This window comes from Nuphar pumila, chromosome 11, assembly GCF_984573655.1.
Source record: "Nuphar pumila chromosome 11, dmNupPumi1.hap1.1, whole genome shotgun sequence".
Taxonomy (NCBI): Eukaryota; Viridiplantae; Streptophyta; class Magnoliopsida; order Nymphaeales; family Nymphaeaceae; genus Nuphar; species Nuphar pumila.
Window position 1 is genome coordinate 8,477,705 of NC_143259.1, and position 23,315 is coordinate 8,501,019.

Genomic DNA, 23,315 nt, shown 5'->3' on the forward strand with positions numbered 1-23,315 from the left:
TTTCTTTGTTTGATCTCTACAAAAAGAAGAAAGTAAAAAAAATCACAAAGTAACAGGAGTGGTGTGAAGACCACCACCCTGTTTCATGCCTCCTATTGTCTATTCAGGAGCTTAGCCTCTAAAGTGCCAAATTAGTGCAACTCATCTTGTTTCTGACTTCTGATACATTTCAATCACATTAATGCACTGATCGTCCAAGGACTTGGGTGACCTAGTTTGGGTGTTAAAAGAAGTCCAACCTTGGACACACAATCAATTGAACTTGAGGGGTGATAGTCATTAATCATGACTTGGTGGGTCCCCATATGGTTGTCCCATTGAGTCCTGCTTTTTCCAAACTTTGGCCCAAGAGAACTTTTGTGACTTTGTGATGTATGAGCTGGGTAGAATATGCCTTTGAGGTGGACAGTTGTTTTGCTGTTTTTTAATGCAAAAATTGAAGTCTGCCAAAAAGGGGAAGGAACAACCACCTAATAATTTGTTCAAAACTTTCTCTAACTTCAGATTGAGACACGCATATGGAGAGTCTATCTGTCAGAATAAATCTAAACCTTTGTTTGAAAGTACAGAAATAATTAAATTAACATATTCCTTTATTTTTGCTAAATGAGGAAAAGTTGTTTTTTTTTCCTGTTAAATAGCTGGAAATATTCGCCACCCTAGAAGGTTCCATCCAAACCTCCTTGTTGAAACTCATAAAGACAGGTGTATCTTTAACCAAATCTGACCCCATAGATGGTGAAAACAGTAGGAATAAATCATTGGATAGTACCTTTTTTTTTCTTCATAAAAACTTTATTTTTTGAGAGTTGAACAATTAATACGTTTCCCCTTACTATTTTTTCAACCTCAGGAAAAGTGTCGTACACGTCAAAAAACCATGATTCAGGGGTCGATTTCTTTCTCCAAAACCAAACATATAGATCAGATCTAGAGGGTTAGATGTAGGGTGTCAACGGCCGGGTTTGGTTTGGACCTAGGTGGAACTAGACCTGACCTTGTTTTTTTAGTATGGTATCGGGTTGGGACCTAGGTCTAATTTGACCCACCATAAGAGAAACCATATCTGGAATAAGAACCACATGAACCAGACCAGGGCCATACCCGGTAAAATAATATTTTTTATCATTTTTACATTGAAAATTTGTGGGTCTTAATCAGAACTCGCGTTGGGTATAAAATTTCACAAACTATACCCGGCTTCATGTATTAATCAGACCTTCGGATCCAGACCGGGGTCTTCTTATTTATCACCATACCGGACCCTATATGGTATGATACAGGTCAGGGTTTGGGTAAACCCGACCCATTGACACCCCTAGTTAGATGTACAAAAAAACATGAATAATTAGTTTTTCATGGAGGAATTTGGATCCCTCGACATATTTTGTATAAACTATAATATTATGATGTTTTGACAGTTTAAGGCGGTGATTAAAATTAGGGGTGGCAATCGGGTCGGGTTGGTGGGTTGGCGTGTCAGCATACCTCAACCCGAACCCGACCCGTTTATTAAACGGGTCGGCTGTGGCAAACACGAACCCGACCCGTTTAATAAACGGGTAACCCGACATGACCCGCCAACCCATTTAATAAATGGGTTGGGTCGGGTAAACAGGTTTTCAGGTTCGCGGGTCAGGTTGGCGGGTTGATGGATCGGGTTGGCAGGTAGTCGGGTTGGCGGGTTGACGGGTCGGGTTGGCGGGTTGGGAGCCGGGTTGGCGGGTCGACCCACCCGCCTAACCCGTTTATTAAACGGGATGGCGGGTTGGCATACCCCCAACCCGAACCCGACCTGTTTAATAAACGGGTTACACGGGTCGACCGGTTTATTAAACGGGTTGGCTTAAGCCCAACCCGAACCCGCCTAAGAGGCGGGTTGGCGGGTCGTGTCAGAAATTGCCACCCCTAATTAAAATATCACATTTTTTTTCACTTTTCAGACCCAACCCTGTCCAGATAACAACTAGTTGGACTAAGGTTCGGGTTCAAGTTATGCTAAGTTGAGAAAATTGAAGTTCTAACCTGACCCAAATAACTTAAAAAGGCATATATGTTTTTGGTTGGAAATATATAGGAAATATTTGGGTCTGGTTTGATATCCAACAAAAATTATAGCCTAAACATGACGGACATATATTGCTCTGGTCGGCGATTTTGTGCCCATACTCGAATATATGGGTTTGGTTCAAGTTGAGTGTCTGGAACAGATATGGCCCATTGACAGCTCTACTTTTTTGTCGATTCATAGACTGAATTTGGATCTTAAAAATGGACAATGAATTGGATCAAGAAATAATTGGTTAAGGCCCAAATAAATGGAGCCATGACACCTCATGAGCAGGTCCAAAGTTTCACATCTATCGGGCTACGATTTGGGTAGGGTAAAACCCGATCCCACTGGAAAGCATATTCATAGCTTTGCTACAAGAATTTGTAGTAACATGAGCAATAAAACCGTGGATCCTAAAAATCCATTTACCATAGATCCACATAATTTTCACACGATAATTCCGTTAGAAAAATTTTCCCATCTCTTCATAAAAACCAAAGACTTCATGGATTTGAAGGTCCGAAATCCTAACCAAGTTAACCACAAAAACAAGGACATTTGGGTAATATCGGTTGTCAGAAGACGGGCACGAACTCGGGATTCCGGTTTCCGTTGGATATTGAATCGAATCCAAATCTGATTGGATTGGAAATTAAAAATCGGACTGAACCCGATCGAACCCAAAAGAAATTGCCTTGGATTAATAATCGGATTCGGATCTGATTTGAATGTGTCACATCACAAAGTTGTTCGGATCTGGAAAGAATGTAAAGAACGCGAATGCGGCTAAATAATCGGATCTGAGTTCGGCAATAGTGTTTGGATCTAAATCCGATTAAACCATATCAGAATATTTCGGTAATGCCCAGATTCGAACTGAGTCCGACCCGTTTTCAGAAACCCGGAAAAAACCCGACAAAAGGGAGAGAAATGTGCCGATGAATTTCGCTGTTTATTTCAATATATTTTTTTCTGAAAAAAGAAAAATTAAATTTTCCGGGAGATGCCTGGATTTAAGGGATAGGTTAGTAGAGGCAGACCGCACCGCCGCTCCTTCCCGCCGGACGGAAAACCCAAGAATCCGGCGTTCGCGCGATTCCGACCGACAAACCGACGTGCTCCGAATTGCTCGCCGATTAGTCGGCCTTGCGGCGCCGCTCCAACCGATCTAAAACAACTGTCTCTCTATCTCTCTCGGGATGGTGTGAGGAATCGTCGGGGATGAAGGGTTCCGAGGACGAAACTTTAGATCGCCCGGAGGTTCATGGAGATCGCGGCGACGCCGACGCCGGATTCATCGATCCAGAGATGAAGAAGCTCGAAACCGGCCCGCGGAATGGAGACTGCTTGCGGAATTTGGGGCGGAGTGGTTCAACGAGCAGCGACGGAGTCTCGGGTCGCGATGAAGTTAGGGTTTCGCGTTTGGCCGGAAATGGTGGAGGCGATCGGCTCTTGCACAAGGAGCGGGAATCTGATCGGTCGGCGGCCGGAGATATCGGTCTTACCACGGCGAAGGTCGAGGAGTTGCCGCCTGGATGTAGCTGCGAGGATTCCTCAGGTTCGTCTCTTCAGTATCTTTGGGTCTCTCGTGATTCTTTTCGAATTCTTAGTATGTTTGAATTCTTTGTGTTGAAGGGAAGATATTGTACGATGGAATTATGAAGTTGAGGAATCGTTTTTGAGAAGTCGTTTTCATTTCTTTAATAGACAATCTGAATGAAAACTGTTTTTGAACACGCCGGTTTTGTTCATCGACAACAGTGCAGGAGTATCAGTGCTGAGATTTTTGGGACAGCTGCAAGTTTTTTTTCCCTTTTGGTTGTGCTTGAATTGCTAGTGAGTGGGTTTTATGCGGACATCTTTTTCATTCTCATTTTGATCGTTTGGTTTATGTCCTCTAGATATGAAGAAGCTATAGATGTTCCCATATGTGATACCATGAATTTGAATGAAATTCATGCATACGAACAAAACATGAATACCGATTTTTGTGGCTGTTAACATGTTCATGTATGTGAACAAAACATGAATACCAATGTTTTTTGGATGTTAACATGTATTTGATCATCAGTTTGTTGGACTTTGTTTAATTTTTGCATGTAGTTCTTTTGTTCTATTAGCCCACAATATGGATTGATCTCTGGACGTGGAAAGTAAATAGATAAGTCCTGGTTTGCTTCATCATCAATCCGAGTACGTGATAATTTTAGACCATGCAAAGATCCAGTGTTGGAATTTGAGTACAGATTTTGGAGGGAGGACTTTCAAGGATATCAAAGGCATTCTCTTAATGAAATAAGCGGCAGTTAATACTGCATTAGAAGAAAAAGACTATGGGGCATTCATTCCCAAAACCCTCCAAAGGGCTGCATATTTTTTCCTCTCACTCGCTCATTATGCTAGAGACTGTATACAGGAGGTTGGATTATAGTGGCATGTTTATTTTGATGACACTAAGTATACCTTCTTTCACTGTTTTAGTGTAGTACCTTCAGAGTTGCGCTATACTGAGTGTTCTTACTGTGGAAAAAGGGAGAAATGATGCAAAATTCATCTTAACTTTTCACAAAGCAGACAGTAGTTGAGAGACATTCAGCTCATACCAACTAAGGTGAGACCCAAGTATCAGAATGGATGATCATGAAGATCTGTAGGGTTTCTATGGTTGTTGGGTGGGAATGATATTTGCAACATTATACCACCTGAAATCACATTAACAACTAATGTTGACCTTAACAACATTAAAATACTAAACTTGCATCCCATATAAGGTGCTCCAATATATGATGCTTTTCTTCATAGAAATCTTGAGCCAAGCCAATAACTGAAGAGCATCTAGGTGCTCACTTGGTCGACTAGTCGACTATTCGACTTAGGTGATGTCCAGGGTGTAGGCTAAGCTGGCTTAGCTCCCAGATTTAGGCATTGGTATATTTGGTTTGGTGACCTTGGTGAGACTATGATCTCTTGTCCTCTTTTTACCTAGGTATTTTTTGCAGAAAATTGTAGTCGTTATGGTATCTTTTGCTGCAATTAGGGGCAAGATTCTAGGGGTTAAAATCAGCTCTACCAACAGACTTTTGGACAATATACTGTTTTATAGTTCTCATATAACTTGTTAATAATTTTATTATATGCATGTTATTAATGTACCACATATTATTAGTTTGTGCAATAGATTAGATATGTAACTGTGTACAGAATAGTAAACTCTACATTTACCTACCTCCTTTGGCAATATATGGACCCTACCTCAGTTATGTGAAAAGTCGAAGCCTACCTGAGTTATTTGAAGAGAGGTGAAGAACTGGTCATGTACTCTTGTCAACTGCTGTGTCATGCCCATGATTAGCCCTGCCATTGTCTGAATTTTGATTTTAATGTTTGTCATTGTTAATGAGGAGGCAATCTTTTTCTGGACCCTGTGCCATCAAAACAAGCTTTTGTTGGACACTGGCCAATGACAATTTCTTGAGGAGCATGTGCTTCCAAGTAGATGCCACTATTGAAGTATTTGTGTGGTAGATACTTCCCTTGATGTTTTGTTTTAGGACCTTGCTTACATAACTGGACAATACTTGTCTTTTCCGGACCAATTCAAGAAAGATACAAGGAATGCATCCTTCATGGTGTCTTCAGTTAATGTTTGTAGTCTATTTTGTTGGTGAATGCACCAGGATGCTCCCATGTCTATCATCCAGCTGCTGCATATGCCCCATCAGGAAAGATGTGAGAAAATAACTGCCTAATATATTAATCGGAGGCTCTCTTGATTGACTACACTTAAGTTATTCTCGGTTTCTTATTGAGCTTTGATGTATTCTCCTTTTTGATTCCCTGGTTTATAACTTTATAACATTTTAAGTGGCAGACCTTTACTCGTGTCATATAGAAATTCCAACAATGATCATGCATGGTGAATCAGGCTATGTTTAGCGAATAAGGCTCCACCTTTCATTGTAACCCAAATTGCTGTATTTTTATATTTGTTTTCTTTAGTGGTCAGATGCACATTAAGTTAGCTGAAGTAACTTCCCCTGACTTTTTGCTTATTGACGTCACTGAGGTATGAAATTTAAGCTGCACAGTATATGTTAGAAAATGCTGTACCATTTTAAGCAATGTTCTTGGATTTTTATTGCTTTTGTTGAGAAACGAAATGAGCATTGCCTTTCATTTTCAATGCCCTTCTTTTCCTTTTTTCCACCCTCATCTTTAATGTATTGAATTTAAACAGAATCTTTGTGTCATAGCTTGAAATTTTGATGTGCAGATAATTCCTAGCACTGCTTATTTTAATTGTTGTGAATGATTCGATTTCAGGGATCATTGATAGGGGTTTGCACAGAACAAACACTATGCCCAGCGAGTCAGTAAATGCTGATAAATCAGGGTTACCCATGGTGCAACCAAAATTAGCACGATCTGAAACTGAGAGGATAAGACAAAGTAATATGCATTATGACCAGCCTGCACAGATTTTTGATAGCAAAAGTTCTACTAGAAAGCAGGTAATGGACATGTTACCTTGGTTCCGTGCAACTTGGGTTATTGCTTGAAAGCATTATTATTATTATTATTATTATTTGTGTGTCTTAATATCTGATATATATGCTTTGGTATACGAAGGTTGCCTATTTGGTTATGTCAGACATAGGATAATATGTGAAATTGAAAATAATGTTTAAATCTGACTCTTGTGTTCATTACTATTATTATTATTATCAATATCATTACCATTATTATTATTTTTGTGTCTTAATATCTGATATAATATGCTTTGATTTATGAAGGTTGCCTATTCGGTTATGTCAGACAGCGTAATAATATGTGATATTGAAAACGATGTTTAAGGCTGACTCTTGTGTTCTTCCTAAGTTGTTTTCTTCCCTTGGATATGCATTAGTCTCTTTGGAGATTGTCTTGTGATCTTGTCATTTCCCATGATCTCTTTTCAATCTTGTGGGCCAATGATAACCAAGTTTACTGAGTGAGTTGGTAGATAATTGTGATTCACACTGTCATTCCTGTAGATCTCAAAATATCCTCAAACTTGGATATTTTGGAGTTCTGCCTGTTTTCTATTCTATGATTTTGTGAACTTTGTTTCACATTTTTTGTTCAGTTTAATGTAGTTACTCGTCACTGTGCATTTTCATTCAAAATGCTTCAGTTGGCAGTATATGTTTCATCCTAAACAGCTGTCGGTTTTTGGTATCACAGATGTGACTACCTTTTCCTATTTTATGTGTAACATGCTTATGTCCATGTTATCTGATCTGCAGCGTAAGATGTTGGACAGAATAGCTACTGTCAAAGATGATGGTACAGTCGAAGTTGAGGTTGAAGGACATGATCTTAGTTGTGGACCTGAAGTTGATACTGAAATTGAAGATGAAGTTATGGAAGATTTTATAGGTACCGAAGATATCCCACCATTGCAGATTGTAATGCTTATTGTTGGTACCCGAGGAGACGTGCAGCCATTTATTGCAATTGGTAAACGCTTGCAGGTCATCAGCGTATACTTCCTGAATTTTTCTTGTTGGTCTACTGTTAATATTTTTTTACTGGACAAGACATTGTTCTTATGATCATTAGATTTCATTACAAAAATAACTTCATTATCCATCAGTATGAACATATTTATCTTCAGAATTCATTCTATGAACCAGAAAAATATCATTGAAGTGGAATTGAATTGCTCCATGGCCTAGTGATATAGGCATGCACCTAAGAAAAATAAAAAATGAAAAAACAGGGATAATGGAGAAATACCTAGGGAAAATTGAAAATAAAATGTCTTTTTTTTTAAATGAAAGATGAATTAGATGCCACATCATGCTCCAGAAGCAATGATGTGCTGAAGAAAATGGAAGAGAGTAGGTCAAATGGTCAAATATGGTGAAGTATTTATTTTTCATGTTATTTGTTCCTTTTTCAGTAATCATAAGTTGCTTAGGTCCCACATTTTTAAGGTTCTAAATGTGAACACCTAAAATTCAAGCAAAAAATCTGTCCTCTATAGTACTCAACCTGAATGAATTTTAGAGCAAGTGCCTGAAGCCCACAGGAAGAATGGCTGTTACTAGATCAGCGAACTGAGTTCTTGACTAGACGCTTCCTTGGCTTGAATGCTCTGCTGCCTGGCCTTCCCAGGATCAACAGACTTGGTTCCTGCCTTCATTTTGCTTGCTGATTCTGGCTTTCTTGATTCCCTCCTGCCCTTTTTTTGTTCCTTGTGCTATATTTGATTTTAAAGGATCAGGCGTGCTCCCATCAATTATATTTGTAAATAAAAGCATTCATCATCAGTCATTTTCTGTTGCCAAGTTTCTGGTTATTTCCCTTAATGCATCCTGCGACCATCTGTGTGCCTAAACAATCAGTGGCACTTTCCTGTGTTATGCTATGCTATATGTCTTTGGAAGTTCCGTGCTTGTGGACTAATAATCATGGTGGTTATTTTATCTAGCTACTCAATGGGTATGTTGCATCAAACTCTTAGTTCTAGCATATACTAAATCCTTTTCTTGTAGTAACTCTAGCTGTCAGGGTTTATAAATCTTTGTCCTTTTGTATCTTTCTTTTTCCTTCTTTTTAATGTGTGTGAAAGAACTCATGGTGTATTAGGAAGCTCTCTGTTGGAATAGTTGCGGACAGACTGCAGTCAGTTTGATAATGTTCGAGTGATTTTGATTCTTTGGTCTGAACCAAATAATCCTAATTTCTCTCTCTCTCTCTTGTGCATGTGTTTGTGTGTGTTGCAATGCCACCTTATTTTGAGGTTATGGTTACCTAACTTGGTTTTATGGTGAGGGTGTTGACCTATATTAGATTTTCGATTTTAGTAAATTCGTGTGGCATAAAATCAACTATATTGGTTTCTAAACTTTCTATTTATTCTTTATAAACAAAAGTATAAAATATTATCAAACAGGGCCAGTCTCTATGGAATTATTGGTTTCTAGAACAGATAGTCTTGTTTTTTTTGTTCCATTCGGTATTCCTTTTTCTTTTTGTCTTCTTGATATTTGCATCTCTATATGGATCTATGTTGATTCAAATCTAATGTAAAAAAAAGGGTGTGTGGCTTGTAATGTCATATGATGGATGATGTTGCTATCTTTTAAGTGTTGTGCTTTTGGCTGACTTGACCTTTTCTGGATATGACTCAGGAGTATGGTCATCGTGTCCGATTAGCAACTCATTCAAATTTTGAGGATTTTGTATTGACTGCTGGGCTGGAGTTTTATCCCTTGGGTGGAGACCCCAAGGTTCTTGCTGGTTGTAAGTATTCTTGCTCTATGTTTCCATGCTCTGTTCAGCTTCTATTTCTTTTACATGGATGTTCAGGGAGGCTTTCACATTTGTACTGTAGCATCCTATGAGAACCAAGGTTGTAAGTATTGAATCATTACCCGTATCAGTCGGGCTAAAAAAAGATACGGATCGTATCGTAAAAAAATCATAACTTTTAATATTTTTTTTCGAAAATTCTAAAAAATAGCAAAAATTCTAAAAAAAACATAACACATGAAATCTATGTCACATGGATTCGTCCAGACAGGTTCCTCACCGCGTCGACGCGACACGGGTGCGGCACCCGGTGCGGTCAATGCACCCAGGGTCGTTTTGGTCCATTTTTGGATTTTTTTTTTTAAATTTGCCCTATGAAATGGGCTGCGGAATTTATGCTTTTTTTTCCTTCGCGCCAGGGGGAACCCCCGGACCCCCCTTATATATATATATATTTTTTTTTTGCCGCACCCCCGCACCCAAGGTTTTTGAAAGTGCCGCACCCACACCCGCACCCACACCTATGTGACATAGCATGAAACAATGATAAATTGCACAAAATACAACCATAAAAACACATATGAAGCATTTATGTCTCTATGAGTTGCATAAGACATCATGAATCATTATCTCACAAAAGCAATGCAAAATATTAAATTTCTTGCAATTAAGAACATGCCACAAGACTCATACATCCATAAATGCAAGGAATAGAACTTTTTTTTACCTTAGCCCACTTCCTCGAATGAAAAATGGTGAAAATGTACTCTTAAACAAACCGCAAAAATCCTCTCCCTTGCGCACGGATCGGCCCGCAAATCGCTCTCATGAATATTAGGGTGCGTGGATACCCCTCTAATGGCCTCTACATAAATGAGGAAGTCGGCCCTCAATAGGTCTTTAAAACTCAAAAAATTAAAAATACAATTCGGCCCTTTTCAAAGTTTCGTATGATACACCATGTATCGTATGATACACCCAATACAGATATGATACACACTTGTATCGCAATACGAGTGTGTATCATATCGATTTTGCCTATAATTACGATATGTATCACATGATATGGTACGATACTTACAAATGAGAACCATCCTAACTAGATCAAAGTATTGTTTATAAAGCCTAAATAATTGTATGACCATCATCATGCTCATCTGGTCCCATAAACTAAATTTTTGTGCTTGTTTTCTTTAATAGATTTTTATGCTTTTTTTTTACCCTATTGATGTGAACAATATATATCCTTTTTTCTGTCAAAAATTTCCTCCTGCTAGTTCTTGATAGAGAATAACAAATTGCTGCAGAGATGCCCCAAGGGGGGTTGGCGTAGTGGGGGCCTTGGCTGCTAGACGGGCAGTCAAGGTTCGATTCCCATGGGCGTTGCTCCTCTGCGCAAGCCAATGTGTAGCATAGGCCCCGGGGGCAGGCGTACTAGCCTCATAGTTTTACGCTGCTGGCATGATGACCAGGTATGGCAGGCTGAGCCAGCACGACCAGGTCTTCGTGCCGGGTGCGGTTTCTTCGCATTATAAATCCAAAAAAATTGCTGCAGAGCGTGAACTGTTCTTTGAATTAGATGGTAGCCATTTTCTCATTTCTGGAGATCCTTTTGCTCATGCTGCTACCTTGATCCTCTAAACAATATGGTTTTATCTTTCTAAGAATGGCCTTGACTTTTGCATCATAAATGTCAAGTATACTGTTTGCTCTTTTGATAAACTTTTGGCTTATAATACATTTTTGGACTTGTTTATTTCAGTGTCACCAATATTGCCGATATTTTCTAAAATATTGTGATATTATTGGCAAATCCAGGTCAGCCGATAATATCGTCAAAATATCATGATATTTTCAAAGTATCACAGGGAACACAAATATCAAAATATTATAGCGGTATTTTTGAAAAAAATCTTATTGCATATATTTTTGTATTTTTTGGTTTCTTTTTGTATTTCAAAAGCTTTTCGAAGTTATTTCCTTATATTTTTCCAAGAATACCTATTATTTTCTTATAATTTTTGTTATTTTTTATTATTTTTTGTATTTTTAAAACTCCCAAGATTTTCGCAAGATTTTCCAACTTTTGGAAATCTCTCCGAGAAATACCTTGAACAATATAGGTGACTATGATTTATTTCAAACAATTACATCTTTTTTTAACCCATCTGAAGTACTCCTTATGATGGAGCATAACTTCTTTACGTAAAACCTGTTATTACTGGGATATTATTTCAAAGTGAAAGCAGATTCGAGAATTCTGTGTTGCTCTGAATCTTGTTTTGTGCTCTCAATATCCCTGTAGTGAAACTAATTAGAATTTGAATTATTTGAAATTTTCACAGTTTTGCATTTATGCCTTTAATTGTTTTTTCAATAATGATGTGTTTTTTTTTTGTGTAGACATGGTCAAGAATAAAGGGTTTTTGCCATCCGGGCCTTCGGAAATACCTATTCAACGAAAACAGATAAAGGAAATTATTAATTCTTTGCTCCCAGCATGTAGGGAAGCATACGGAGAGTCTGGTATTGCTTTTAAAGCACAGGCAATAATTGCCAATCCTCCTGCATATGGTAAAATCTTTTTGCTTGGTCTGTTTGATTTGTTCTTTTGTCATTGTAAGTGCCCCTTTATGCTTGTCGGGTTTTTGATATATGATTATTATGTTCTTTTTACATGCATCATGCACATCACCGTACTTGTATAGTTGGCTAGGTACCTCATATCTGGAAATAGAAACATTTTTTTTTCTTCGTGGACTCTTTATGTCTGAGCAATATAACTATTATAGACACATATATAGGTGATATTTTAAAAATACTGTTAATATAGCTGCAAATTCATAAAATGATAAATATCACAACATTTTGAAAATATCAGAAATTTATATGTCGATATTATCGTGATAATAGCACAATATTATCTTGATATTATGAGTTATCTTTTACTTTTTTACTTCTTTTCTATATCTTAACTATATTTTTCTTCTCTTTGATATTGTATTTTATTATCCTAACATTTTTTTTCTTACTTATTTATACTTATACTATTTTTATATTTTAAATTTTTTTTAGGCACCAAGTTTTTTCCGAGATTGATCAACTAAACTTATATTATCGTGAGAAATTGCCTTGCCAAAATATAGCCGAGATCGGTATTTGTGGCTATGATAACTATGTACCTAACTCCCAAGGGGTTAGTGATCTTTATACAACAAAGTATCACTTGCAAAAATGTTACACCAGTGAGTGTAGCAAAACCTACAAGTCTACAATTCATAATCCACACAAAAGGTACACCTATTATGTTGAAAATGGAGGTTACTTTCAAACAGAGTAAGAACTAAAGATCTCATCATCCAACATCCAAGTTAGTGCCTTGCTCTTGAGTCTCCTCTGTTGGAAGTCCAAATCTCCTGCAGACGATATTACCTGAACCAAGGTTGTAAGCATCGTATCGTTATCCGTATTGGTTGGGCCCAAAATAAGATACGTATCGTATCATACAAAATCGTAAAATTTTAATATTTTTTTATAAAAAATCAGACAAAATTAGCAAAAATTCTAAAAAATCATAACACATGAAACAATGTTGGATTGCACAAAATATAACCATAAAATCACATATGAAGCATTTGTGTTTCTATGAGCTGCACAAGACATTGAAATTTTCTGTCAATTCTTTACCTGCTGCCCTATAATTTGCCGCATTATAAGTAATCATACGATATATGTACGATACACACTCGAATATCGATATTCCGCATAGTAACGATATGTATCGTACCACATCGTACGATACTTACAACATTGTCCTGGACATTGGAACAAGTATCAATGCCATACAGGGGTGCGAAGTGTCAGACATGTCAAACTTAAAATTAGGTATGATTATATATATATATATATATATAGATAGAGAGAGAGAGAGAGATCCTTGTTTTGTAATCAAAATAAGGGAGAAAGGAGAAAAAAGGTGTGGAGAGAGAGAGAGAGATGATGATGATGATAAGAGAAAGAAAGAGAGAGCAAGAGGAGGAGAAAGTAGTTATCTTGAACATAACAAAAACAAAACAAAAGAAATATATGTTCCATGTAAAATGCTTGAAGTTTAGACGGAAAATTCATAGGCTCTTTTAGAAAGTGAAACATAAAAAGGCTCTTTAATGCTTAGAGGTTTTGGTTGTTCACACATAATCAATGCTTTAGAAAACAATAGCTTATAAAATATCATATTTCTTTATTTTTGAAGTGTCTTTACATCATAGATGGAGTCTCTAACACTTGACACATCATGTCCACTAATGTTGGACACTTTGAACTTCGAAACAAGCCATGTTAAGAGGTAGGGCATGACTAGACATAGATACACGACCTCTAGAAGTGCTCTGGTTACATAGGGCGCAACTATGTCTCCACTTAAAGTCTGAACATTTTGCTTTTGGTTTTCACAGCTTGACGTTTACTTCATGCTTCTTATTATTGTGGTTATTTGTTTATCTCCACTTCACAGATCCATCTTTTGGTGCCTTGCTTATTTGTTTCTTTTTTCCCTCATTTCACTTGCGTATTACGCTTAAAATTTTTCTTTTTTTTTAAGCTATGTAACCGTGACACACCATTTGGGCAGCTGAATCTGTGTTGACACGGGTACGGGTACCAGATGCAGTGCGGGTCGGGTCGGGTCCCGCATTGCGCTGGGTCAGGTCAGGTCTAATTCAAACCCAAAACTCAATAAATAAATAAATAAATAAAATGCTCCCCCCACCAAAACCCTCGACTCTCCCTCCTTGGTCTCGCTCCCCAAACCTTTGTCTTCTCTCTCTCTCTCGTCTTCTCCCCTCTCGATTTTCCTCTATCTCGGTTCCCCTCTTTCCCCTTTCTCTGGTTTGGAAAATGAGAGGGGAAACCAGAGAGAGAGGGAAATAAGGATGGGGGAAAAGAGAGAGAGAGAGAGAGAGATGCGTACCTGGTTTCCTCTTCTTCTTCTTTCTTTTGTATGTGTTGGAGGGCTCCTCCTCCTTCATCGGCGTGGATCAGGACAACTCTCTCTGTCTCTCTCTCCATCTAATGTCTTTCATAATACCTGGTGCAAACCAAGTGTTATGATATGGTCTGAATTCAGACCTGGGCCAGATTCGCATCCGGATCAGGATCTGTTTCTCTCTTTCTCTCACATTTTTTTTCCTAATGTCTTTCATAACACCTGGCACAAACCAGGTGTTATGATAAGACCTGGGTAATGTCAGGTCTGAATTATTCAGACATGGGTCAGACTAGATCCGGATCAGAACTAGACCTGTGTCAAAGCTTACCAAGATTGGAACTAGTCCTGTGTTAGTCTAAACAATATATATATATATATATATATATATATATATATATATATATATATATATATATATATATATATATATATATATATATATATATATATATATATATATATATATATATATAGCTGTGTCCCCATACCAACATTTTTTGGAATTGCTGTGTCGTACCCTCCGTGCCTGCACCCGTACCCAAGTGACATAGTTTTTAAGCTATGTCACATGGGTGCGGGTGCGGGTGCGGGTGCGGGTGCGGGTGCGGGTGCGGGTGCGGGGATGCGGCACTTTCAAAAAACCCGGGTGCGGGGGTGCGACAGGGGCAAAAATGTAAAAAAAAATGTATAAATATATATATATATATATATATATATATATATATATATATATATATATAACTTTGAAGTTTTAACTTAACATTGTCATAATATCATTCATCATGCATGCAGTATATCAACCTAAATATCAATAAATATCAAATTATCAATCAAATAAGTAAAGCAGTTACATAAATCGACCTAAATATCAATCAAATAAGTAAAGCATAAAAGAACTAAATTACATACCAAAGTATATCCTGATGAAGTAATGAATGTTAATAATTTTCTTCTTCATCATCAAATGCATCATTAGAAGGAATACTGGGCTCAGCTAAATCCATGTTTGTTATGTTGAAATCATGCTCTCCCTCGAAGTCACACTCTTTTGGGTTTACATCCCAAAATTTGGATGTTCCTTGTCTGCGTTACAAACCCAATTTGAAAATGTTACATACAATACAAGTATATTTAAATAAAAACTATGAAATAATCAAATAACTAAGAGAGCAAATTAGTACCTGTATTCATCATTGCTTCGCGAAAGTAATCGAAGATTTGAATGAACATATACTAAATCCTCTGCACGCTTGCTGGTGAGTTTGTTTCTCTTCATATTATGGATTTGAGAATATGTGCTCCAATTTCTTTCACAACAAGATGAACTAGCAGGCTGCGATAGCAATCTTAATGCAAGACGTTGGAGAAGAGGTGTTTTTGATCCAAATGTTGACCACCATGTGATAGGTAGGATCTATATTATCTTCTTCTCTTGCGAATAATGCCGGTCCATATAATCTCGAAGATGAAAATTTTCCAAACTCTTGTGTGACTTGATGTAAAAGATATGCTTTTGGAAAAAGTCTTGTCATACACATATTTCTATGTCTTTATAGCTCTGGGTCTAAATTTGGAGGGACACGACCAATACCACCAGCCCGCCACTTATTTGCATAATATTTTGGATTAAGAGAATGTGCCATGCAATGCAAATGAGTGTTGTTCTTATCCCATTTTCTGACTAAAATTGAATGAATATGATTAAAAAAATCTGAATCATCCAATGCAGGATTTTTTTTCTTCATGCTTGAAAACTATAACTTGTATTTTTTCAATCATATTATCCCACATTTTATAAACTCTGTGAAGCATGGGCTCATTCGTATCAACTTCTCTTAACATTTCTCAAATAGGTTGCGTAAATTGAAGGAAGTATACCATTCTGTCCCAAAACTCATCATCAAGAATAAATTTTTTAATTTCTTGAGCCTTGATATCATCATCAGCACGATAGAATATCCAATTTTCATCAGTCACTATGTTAATCAAAGCATTCTTCACTCTTTTAATCTTCTTCATCATCACAATGATGGACGCAAAACGTGTTTCAGCGACCTTCAACAATTTCAAATCAGAATGCCTATTAAATATAGCATTAGCACAATGGTGGTTAACAACAAAATTCCTAATGCTTTTGACATTTCTTTCTAAATCTTCAATCCATGAACATAAAGCATATGCTTGTGAATTTCTTCTTCTTTGGGGTTGCAGATACTCTTTTGGGCTAGATTTAAGTTGTGTGCTACACAGGGAGTCCAAAAAATATGAGGATACTCACTCTCCAAACTCAACATTGCACTTTTACAAACTGGAGCGTTGTCTGTAATGATTTGTACTACTTTATGATCACCCACTTCTTTTATCACTTTTATAAACAATCTCTTCAAATACTCTGCATTTTTATATTCCCCAGATGCATCAACTGCTTTCCAGAATATTGGGCTACTAAGCGAACAAGCAATGAAATTGATTAATGGACGCCTTTGAATATTTGTCCATCCACCAGACACAATAGAAACTCCATTTTGCTCCCATGAATATTTTTTAATCTCCAGCAACCTCTTCACATTTGCCCTCTCTTCTGCAAGAAGTATGATTCATATTTTTTCTGAACTTGGAGGCACATAACCACTCAAATTACAATTTGCCAAGGATGTTACTAAATTCTTCCAATAAGGATTTCTAGCCGCATTAAATGAAACCAGAATAAAAATACCTCGCAACTTTTTTATCTAATTCTTCTCTTGTATATGTATTGAATGCTGCTTGTATCGTTCCTCTACCTCCTACATTGACTTTTCTTTTTTTTCAGCATCTTCTTGGTGGCTTGCAAATGACACACTAACTGCACAAGAATCGGCCATTGCCTTTCTCTTCTCATATTCTTCTTGTATTTTCTTGTATTGTCTTCGCATTGCCTCATCAACTTTTCTGCAAGCTGAAATGCCATGTCGTGGTATCTTCAACAAATGAGCCTTCACTCTTGTGTAAGACCCAACAAAATCTCTTTCGCAGAGCTTGCATCGAAATATCTTGTTTCCACTACCTCCTTCTCCAGTTTTTGCAAGTTTATCTACATGTACCCATAGTGGCCCCACATCATGAATCTCACTGCAACTATCAACAAAACTAGCAGCAGAACTCACATGTTGGGATGAGGATGACGCAAGTCCTTTCCCTTTATCCGTCATTTTTATTCTGAAAAAAAGTACATTCAAATTTTCAAATCAATTATACTCGACCCCCTCCCCTGTCGAAAACACAGGGAGAAGGGGGGCTCAGCCCCTCCCCTGCCGACCCAATAAGAGAGCGAGAGGGGGGGCTCGACCCCTCCCCTGAAATCAAAGGGAGTAGGGTGGTGGGCTCGACCCCTCCCCTGCCAAAAACAGGGAGGGGCTCAGCCCCTTCCCTACCGAAAACAGAGGGAGCAGGGGGTGCTCAACCCCTCCCCTGTCGACCAAACAAGAGAGCGAGAGGGGGGAGGGGCTCGACCCCTCCCCTGCCGACCCAAAAAGAAAGCGAGGAGGGGGGGGGGGGGGCTCGGCCCCTCCCGTGCTGAAAACAGAGGGAGCAGGGGGGGCTCAACCCCTCCCCTGCCAACCCAACAAGAGAGCGAGAGAGGGGGGTGGGGGGGGGGGGGCTTGGCCCCTTCCCTGTCGACCCAACAAGAGAGCGAGAAGGGAAGGGGGTGCTCGGCCGCTCCCCTGCCGACCCAACAAGAGAGTGAGAGAGGGGGGGGGGGGGGGGCTCGGCCCCTCCCCTACTGACCCAACAAGAGAGCGAGAGAGGGTACGTACCTGCGAAAGGAGAGGAGGAGCCTGGGAGGTGGAGCTGGGGCGTCGGTAGGAGAGAGCTCGAGCTCAGGGGTAGAGGAGAGGAGAGATTAGGGGCAAATTTTTTTTTGCCCTAATCCTCCTTTTCATTGGTTTTTTTTTTTAATGCCAAAAAGTGGACAAAAATGACCCTGGGTGCGTTGACTGCACCCAGGGTCATGTTGACCGCACCCGCGTCGCATCGCGTCGACGCGGGTGCGGCACCTGTTTTGCCGAGTCCTTGTGACTTAGTTTTTAAGCAATTTTTTTCTAGTACACAAGTATTTATTTAGCCATCATTTTACATATGGGTCTCAAATATGTGTTTGGATATCCTTATGGATAATTGGTGCTTTCGCCATACTTCAAGTAATGGGTTTATGTGCCTTTTCATCAAGTTACATTGTTGAGATAAAGTTTATGGATTAACTTTCATCAAAAGACCAGTTTACGTTGAGCATCAATTAGAGGCACCTTGCCTAAGTTTGTTGAGTACCTTGTGTCAGTTGACACAAAGATGCATACCACTCTCTTGGTAATCCTTGTTTGAGCTATTTTTGACCATGACTTAGTGGCTCTTTGCTCATGATATTTGTTTCATTTATAGATTTGGTTAAAAAATAGGCTTCCATGCCATGGATTACGTGACAAAGGTTATTAGTTGTAGAGTGTAGGAAATCTGGATCTCTTATCCAGAACTGGCATGTCGATGAGTTATTTTCACAAGATATGAAGAAACTTTATCATGTTGCATGTGCCCTCTATTGCCATCTGAGTTTGTGTTTCAATCTTGCTACTTTTATTTCAAGGTACACTTTGAAGTGATTGTTTTGCTGATGTGGGTGTCTTTCAGGGCATATTCATGTGGCAGAAGCGCTAAAGGTGCCACTTCACATCTTCTTCACAATGCCTTGGACGTAAGTTATACTGCCTCATTATAAGCTTTTAGCTGCTATTTAAAATTGTATGCAAATGGGTACCCATGAGCTGTTAGGATGCTTTTGATATGTTAAAAGACATTTCCGTGTCATGCAGATTTTTCTACTTCAGGGCTGTGTTTGGTTCCATGGTTGGAAGAATAACTAGAGGGGCATTGGCATGTGTTGCACCAGTTTCCAGTGGTACATGGAAAGTGTGCATATTATCAGCAAAGGCTCATCAATAAAGGGCACATGAAGTCTCCATGAAAGGGGTATCTTTTCTCCATGGGATCTTGAGTCTACTTTTGCACATAAAAAGGTGGCTGTATGGAAATTTTTGATGCCCCTCTCAGGTGTCCTCCTACCCAACATGGATCCAAACAGAGGGAGGGAACTGGGGCTTTAGTGACATCCCATCTGATACTCACAAACACCCCTTGAACCAGAATCTGTCCAATAAGTTTAGAAGGCTGAGTAAAATCTATCAGGATTTCTGCTCAGCTTCTTTCTTATGGAATGCCAAACCTGGCTTTGACACTTTCTCTGACATAATCAATCTGGTTGAAGGTTCTTAATTGGGATATTATTGTTTAACATAGGCCAACAAGTGAGTTTCCGCATCCACTTTCTCGCGTCAAACAACCATCCGGATATAGAGTGAGTAACTTTTACTTTTTTTCCTCCCATTTCTTATGTAAGATTCAAACTTTTCTCCTTCAATACTATGTTTAATTTTGATTTCATTTTTTTTTTCAGATGCAACTATTCTAACACACTCTTTAGAATCCATTTTGCAGCTTTCATATCAAATTGTGGACTCATTAATTTGGCTGGGAATTCGAGACATGATCAATGATTTTAGGAAGAAGAAACTCAAATTACGACCTGTCACATATCTGAGTGGTGCACAAGGATCTTCTAATGATGTGCCTACCGGGTATATGTGGAGTCCTCACCTTGTTCCTAAACCAAAAGGTTTAATGTCTACTTGGCATATTTTGGGTTAAAATTTGTTTCTAATTCATACATGATGACTATTCTTGCTAGAGGGTATTGTTTCTATTCCATAATGAATGTTTGAACTGATTATGCTTATATCACTTCCTCCGCTTCTTTTCTACTTTTGTTTAAGATGTACATGTGTATATATGCATTTGTATTCTTCCTTTTAGGGTTGGGGCCATGCTGTTCTAGGATTTTATGCCTAAGATTTAAAAATCCTAGGGATTCACAAGTCCACAAGTCCAGTGTTTACTACTACCTTTCACTAAAATCAGAACTATTAAAAAAAGTTTTGGATTCCCATAATCCCAAACTTACGTGCAAAAGCAGGATTCTTGAAATCCTCACTGTTAAAAGGGATTATGGACCATAGGAGAACATGAAGATGATTATTAATTGCGATAGAAGGACCTATGAATATAGATTCCATCAATTTTTTAAAATGACAATTAAGGCGACATATTGTAAAACCAGATTAATGTTCTTTTCAGATTAAAGTTAAAACCAGATGTTAAATTAAATGTAATGTTTTTTTTATGTTAAAACCAAATGTGCTATCCAGGATGCTTTAATATGATATAAATTGCATGAAAGTGGCAATTTGATAACAATGGCAATTGCTGATGTTAAACAAAAAAGGAAAGCCTTGCAATTCTGTGTTAAATCCTGCCAGATCCAATCTGATTTGGTTCAGTGTTGTCCATCAGGCTGAATAGGCTAAAAAAATCAGATCCTTTTCCAATCTGATTTGATGATTTGGTGCACGAAGAAATGAAGGCTTGATGAAAAAAGGTAAAATGAAGAGAGAAAGAACTCAAGAGGAGAATGTGATAAAGAATAAAGAAGAAAATCAGGAAAGGAAGGGAAGAAGACTGCCATCTCTCATAGGGCTCTCCTGCAGAAAATGAGCAGAAAACTGGAGATTTAAAGACATTTTCTTTGGATACTCATCATCCGATGTTTCTATCGCCTTCATATTGAAGTGATGTTTTCTTGGAGAAGTGTTCCACTTTCCAAGAGATTCAAACACCCTTAATGCTATGTCACATGGGTGCGGGTGCGGGTGCGACACGGGTGCGGCGCAATTCCAAAAAATTTGGACACGGGGACTCAGCTATATATATATATATTAAAAAATATATATTATAAATATATATATTTTAAATATTATAATTATATATATAACAATAAATTAACACATAAAGATTGTAAATTTTAAAGCAAAAAAAAAAGCAATTCTTAACAACACAAACTTACCAAAATATAACACATAAAGAAGCTTGTGAGTGTGATAAACAACAAAACTTATCATAAATCTGCCTCATCGTCTGAATTAGAAGGAAGAACATGATCGAGGTAGTCCATGTTGAGAGTATGTAAATTATGTTTTCCCTCCAAGTCAAAATCTTCTGGATTTACATCCCAATTCTTGGATGGTCCACAACTGCATCAAAAAATCACTATATTAGTATCTAACTTAAAACTTTGAATACAAATATTTAAATACAAACTTTGAATACAAAGAAAAAAAAGTACCTATACTCTTCTTTGGTGCGGCGAGAAATTAATCGTAGATTTGAGTGAACATATACCAAATCCTCTGCTCTTTTACTAGTGAGTTTGTTTCTTTTAATGTTGTGAATTTGAGCATATGTACTCCAATTTCTTTCACAACAAGATGATGTAGCAGGTTGGGATAACAACTTCATTGCAAGACGTTGCAGATTTGGTGTCTCTAATCCATATGTTGCCCACCAATTAAGGGGATCTTCCTCGTCCCTTGCCACAAGTGCTGCTAAAGAATCAAATCTCCCAGTAGAAAACTTGCCAAACTCACTATTTACAACCTTAAACATGTGAGGATCATTAAAAAGTCTTCCCAAATATATCATTCTATTTCTTGATATCTCAGGATCTTCATTTGGAGAAACACGACCAACACCTGCTGTCAACCATTTTTTTGCATAGTATTTTGGATTGAGAGAGTGTGTCATGCAATGCAAAGGTGTATTGCTTTTATCCCATCTTATCACTAAAACTGAATGTACATGATTGTAAAATTCTGAATCATCAAGTGCAATATCTTTCTTCTCATGTTTAAAAATGATACTTTGAACTTTTTCAATCATATTGTCCCATATTTCATAAATTCTATTAAGCATGGGTACATCTCTGTCAACTTCTCTCAGCATTTCCCAAATAGGCTCTGTAAATTCAACAAAATATGTAATTTTATCCTACCAAAAATCATCACAGATGCATTTTTTGATAGCTTGAGCCTTGACATCATCTTCAGTACGATAAAAATCCCAATCTTGATCAGCCACCATCATCATCAATGCATACTTGAGTTGCTTAATTCTTTTTATCATAACAATGAGAGAAGCAAAACGAGTTTCAGCAACTTTCAGTAACTTGAGATCAGAATGCCTATTAAATATAGAAAGGGCATGATGATGGTTTACAACAAAATTTCTAATATTTCGAACATCATGTTCTATTTCCTCAATCCATAAGCACATTTCATGTGCATGTGCATCATCTTTTGATGGATTGCATATACTCTTAAGTGCCAAATTTAAACTGTATGCTGCACAAGGAGTCCAAAAAATATGTGAATATGTATCTTCACTTGCCAAATTCATTCATGCACGACTGCAAACTGGAGCATTGTCAGTAATGATTTGCACCACACTTTCTTCACCCACTTCTTTTATCACTTCAACAAATAATCTCTTTAAATATTCAACATCTTTATACTCTCCAGATGCATCAACAGTCTTCAAAAAGATTGGCCCATTAAGTGAGTAAGCAATGAAGTTTATCAGTGGTCGCCTTTGTATATCAGTCCACCCATCAGAAACAATCGACACTCCATGTCGTTTCCATGCAAATTTTTGGGTCTCTAGCAAGTCTTCAATTCTATTTTTTTCTTCTGCAAGAATGACTGTTCTTAGTTTTTCTGAACTAGGAGGCACATAACCACTCAAATTGCAATTAGCCAAAGATGTAATCATATCTTTCCAGTATGGACTTCTAGCTACATTAAAAGGAATTGAGCTTGAGTAAAAGAATCGACCAATCTTTTTATCAATTTCTGCTCTTGCCATGTTTTTGAATGACGTTTGTATTGTTTTATTGCTTTCCATCTTTCTTTTCTTTAAAAGCTCTTCTTGTATATCACTAGCAGTAGGAAAAGACAAATTAATCGAATCGCTTTTCATCTCTGCAATTTTCTTCTT

General features: G+C 37.8%; 1 protein-coding gene across 1 annotated transcript in view; it reads left to right on the plus strand.

Moving 5' to 3' along the window:
* Positions 1-3,057: 3,057 nt before the first annotated feature.
* Positions 3,058-23,315, plus strand: part of LOC149821847 (sterol 3-beta-glucosyltransferase UGT80A2-like) — a 28,775-nt gene continuing 8,517 nt past the window's right edge. The window contains exons 1-8 of the mRNA XM_089980746.1: positions 3,058-3,611; positions 6,377-6,564; positions 7,339-7,566; positions 9,232-9,343; positions 11,756-11,926; positions 19,005-19,068; positions 19,671-19,728; positions 19,869-20,046. Coding sequence (XP_089836872.1) covers positions 3,275-3,611; positions 6,377-6,564; positions 7,339-7,566; positions 9,232-9,343; positions 11,756-11,926; positions 19,005-19,068; positions 19,671-19,728; positions 19,869-20,046 — 1,336 coding nt within the window. The 5' untranslated portion in view covers positions 3,058-3,274. The remainder of the gene's footprint in view (positions 3,612-6,376; positions 6,565-7,338; positions 7,567-9,231; positions 9,344-11,755; positions 11,927-19,004; positions 19,069-19,670; positions 19,729-19,868; positions 20,047-23,315) is intronic.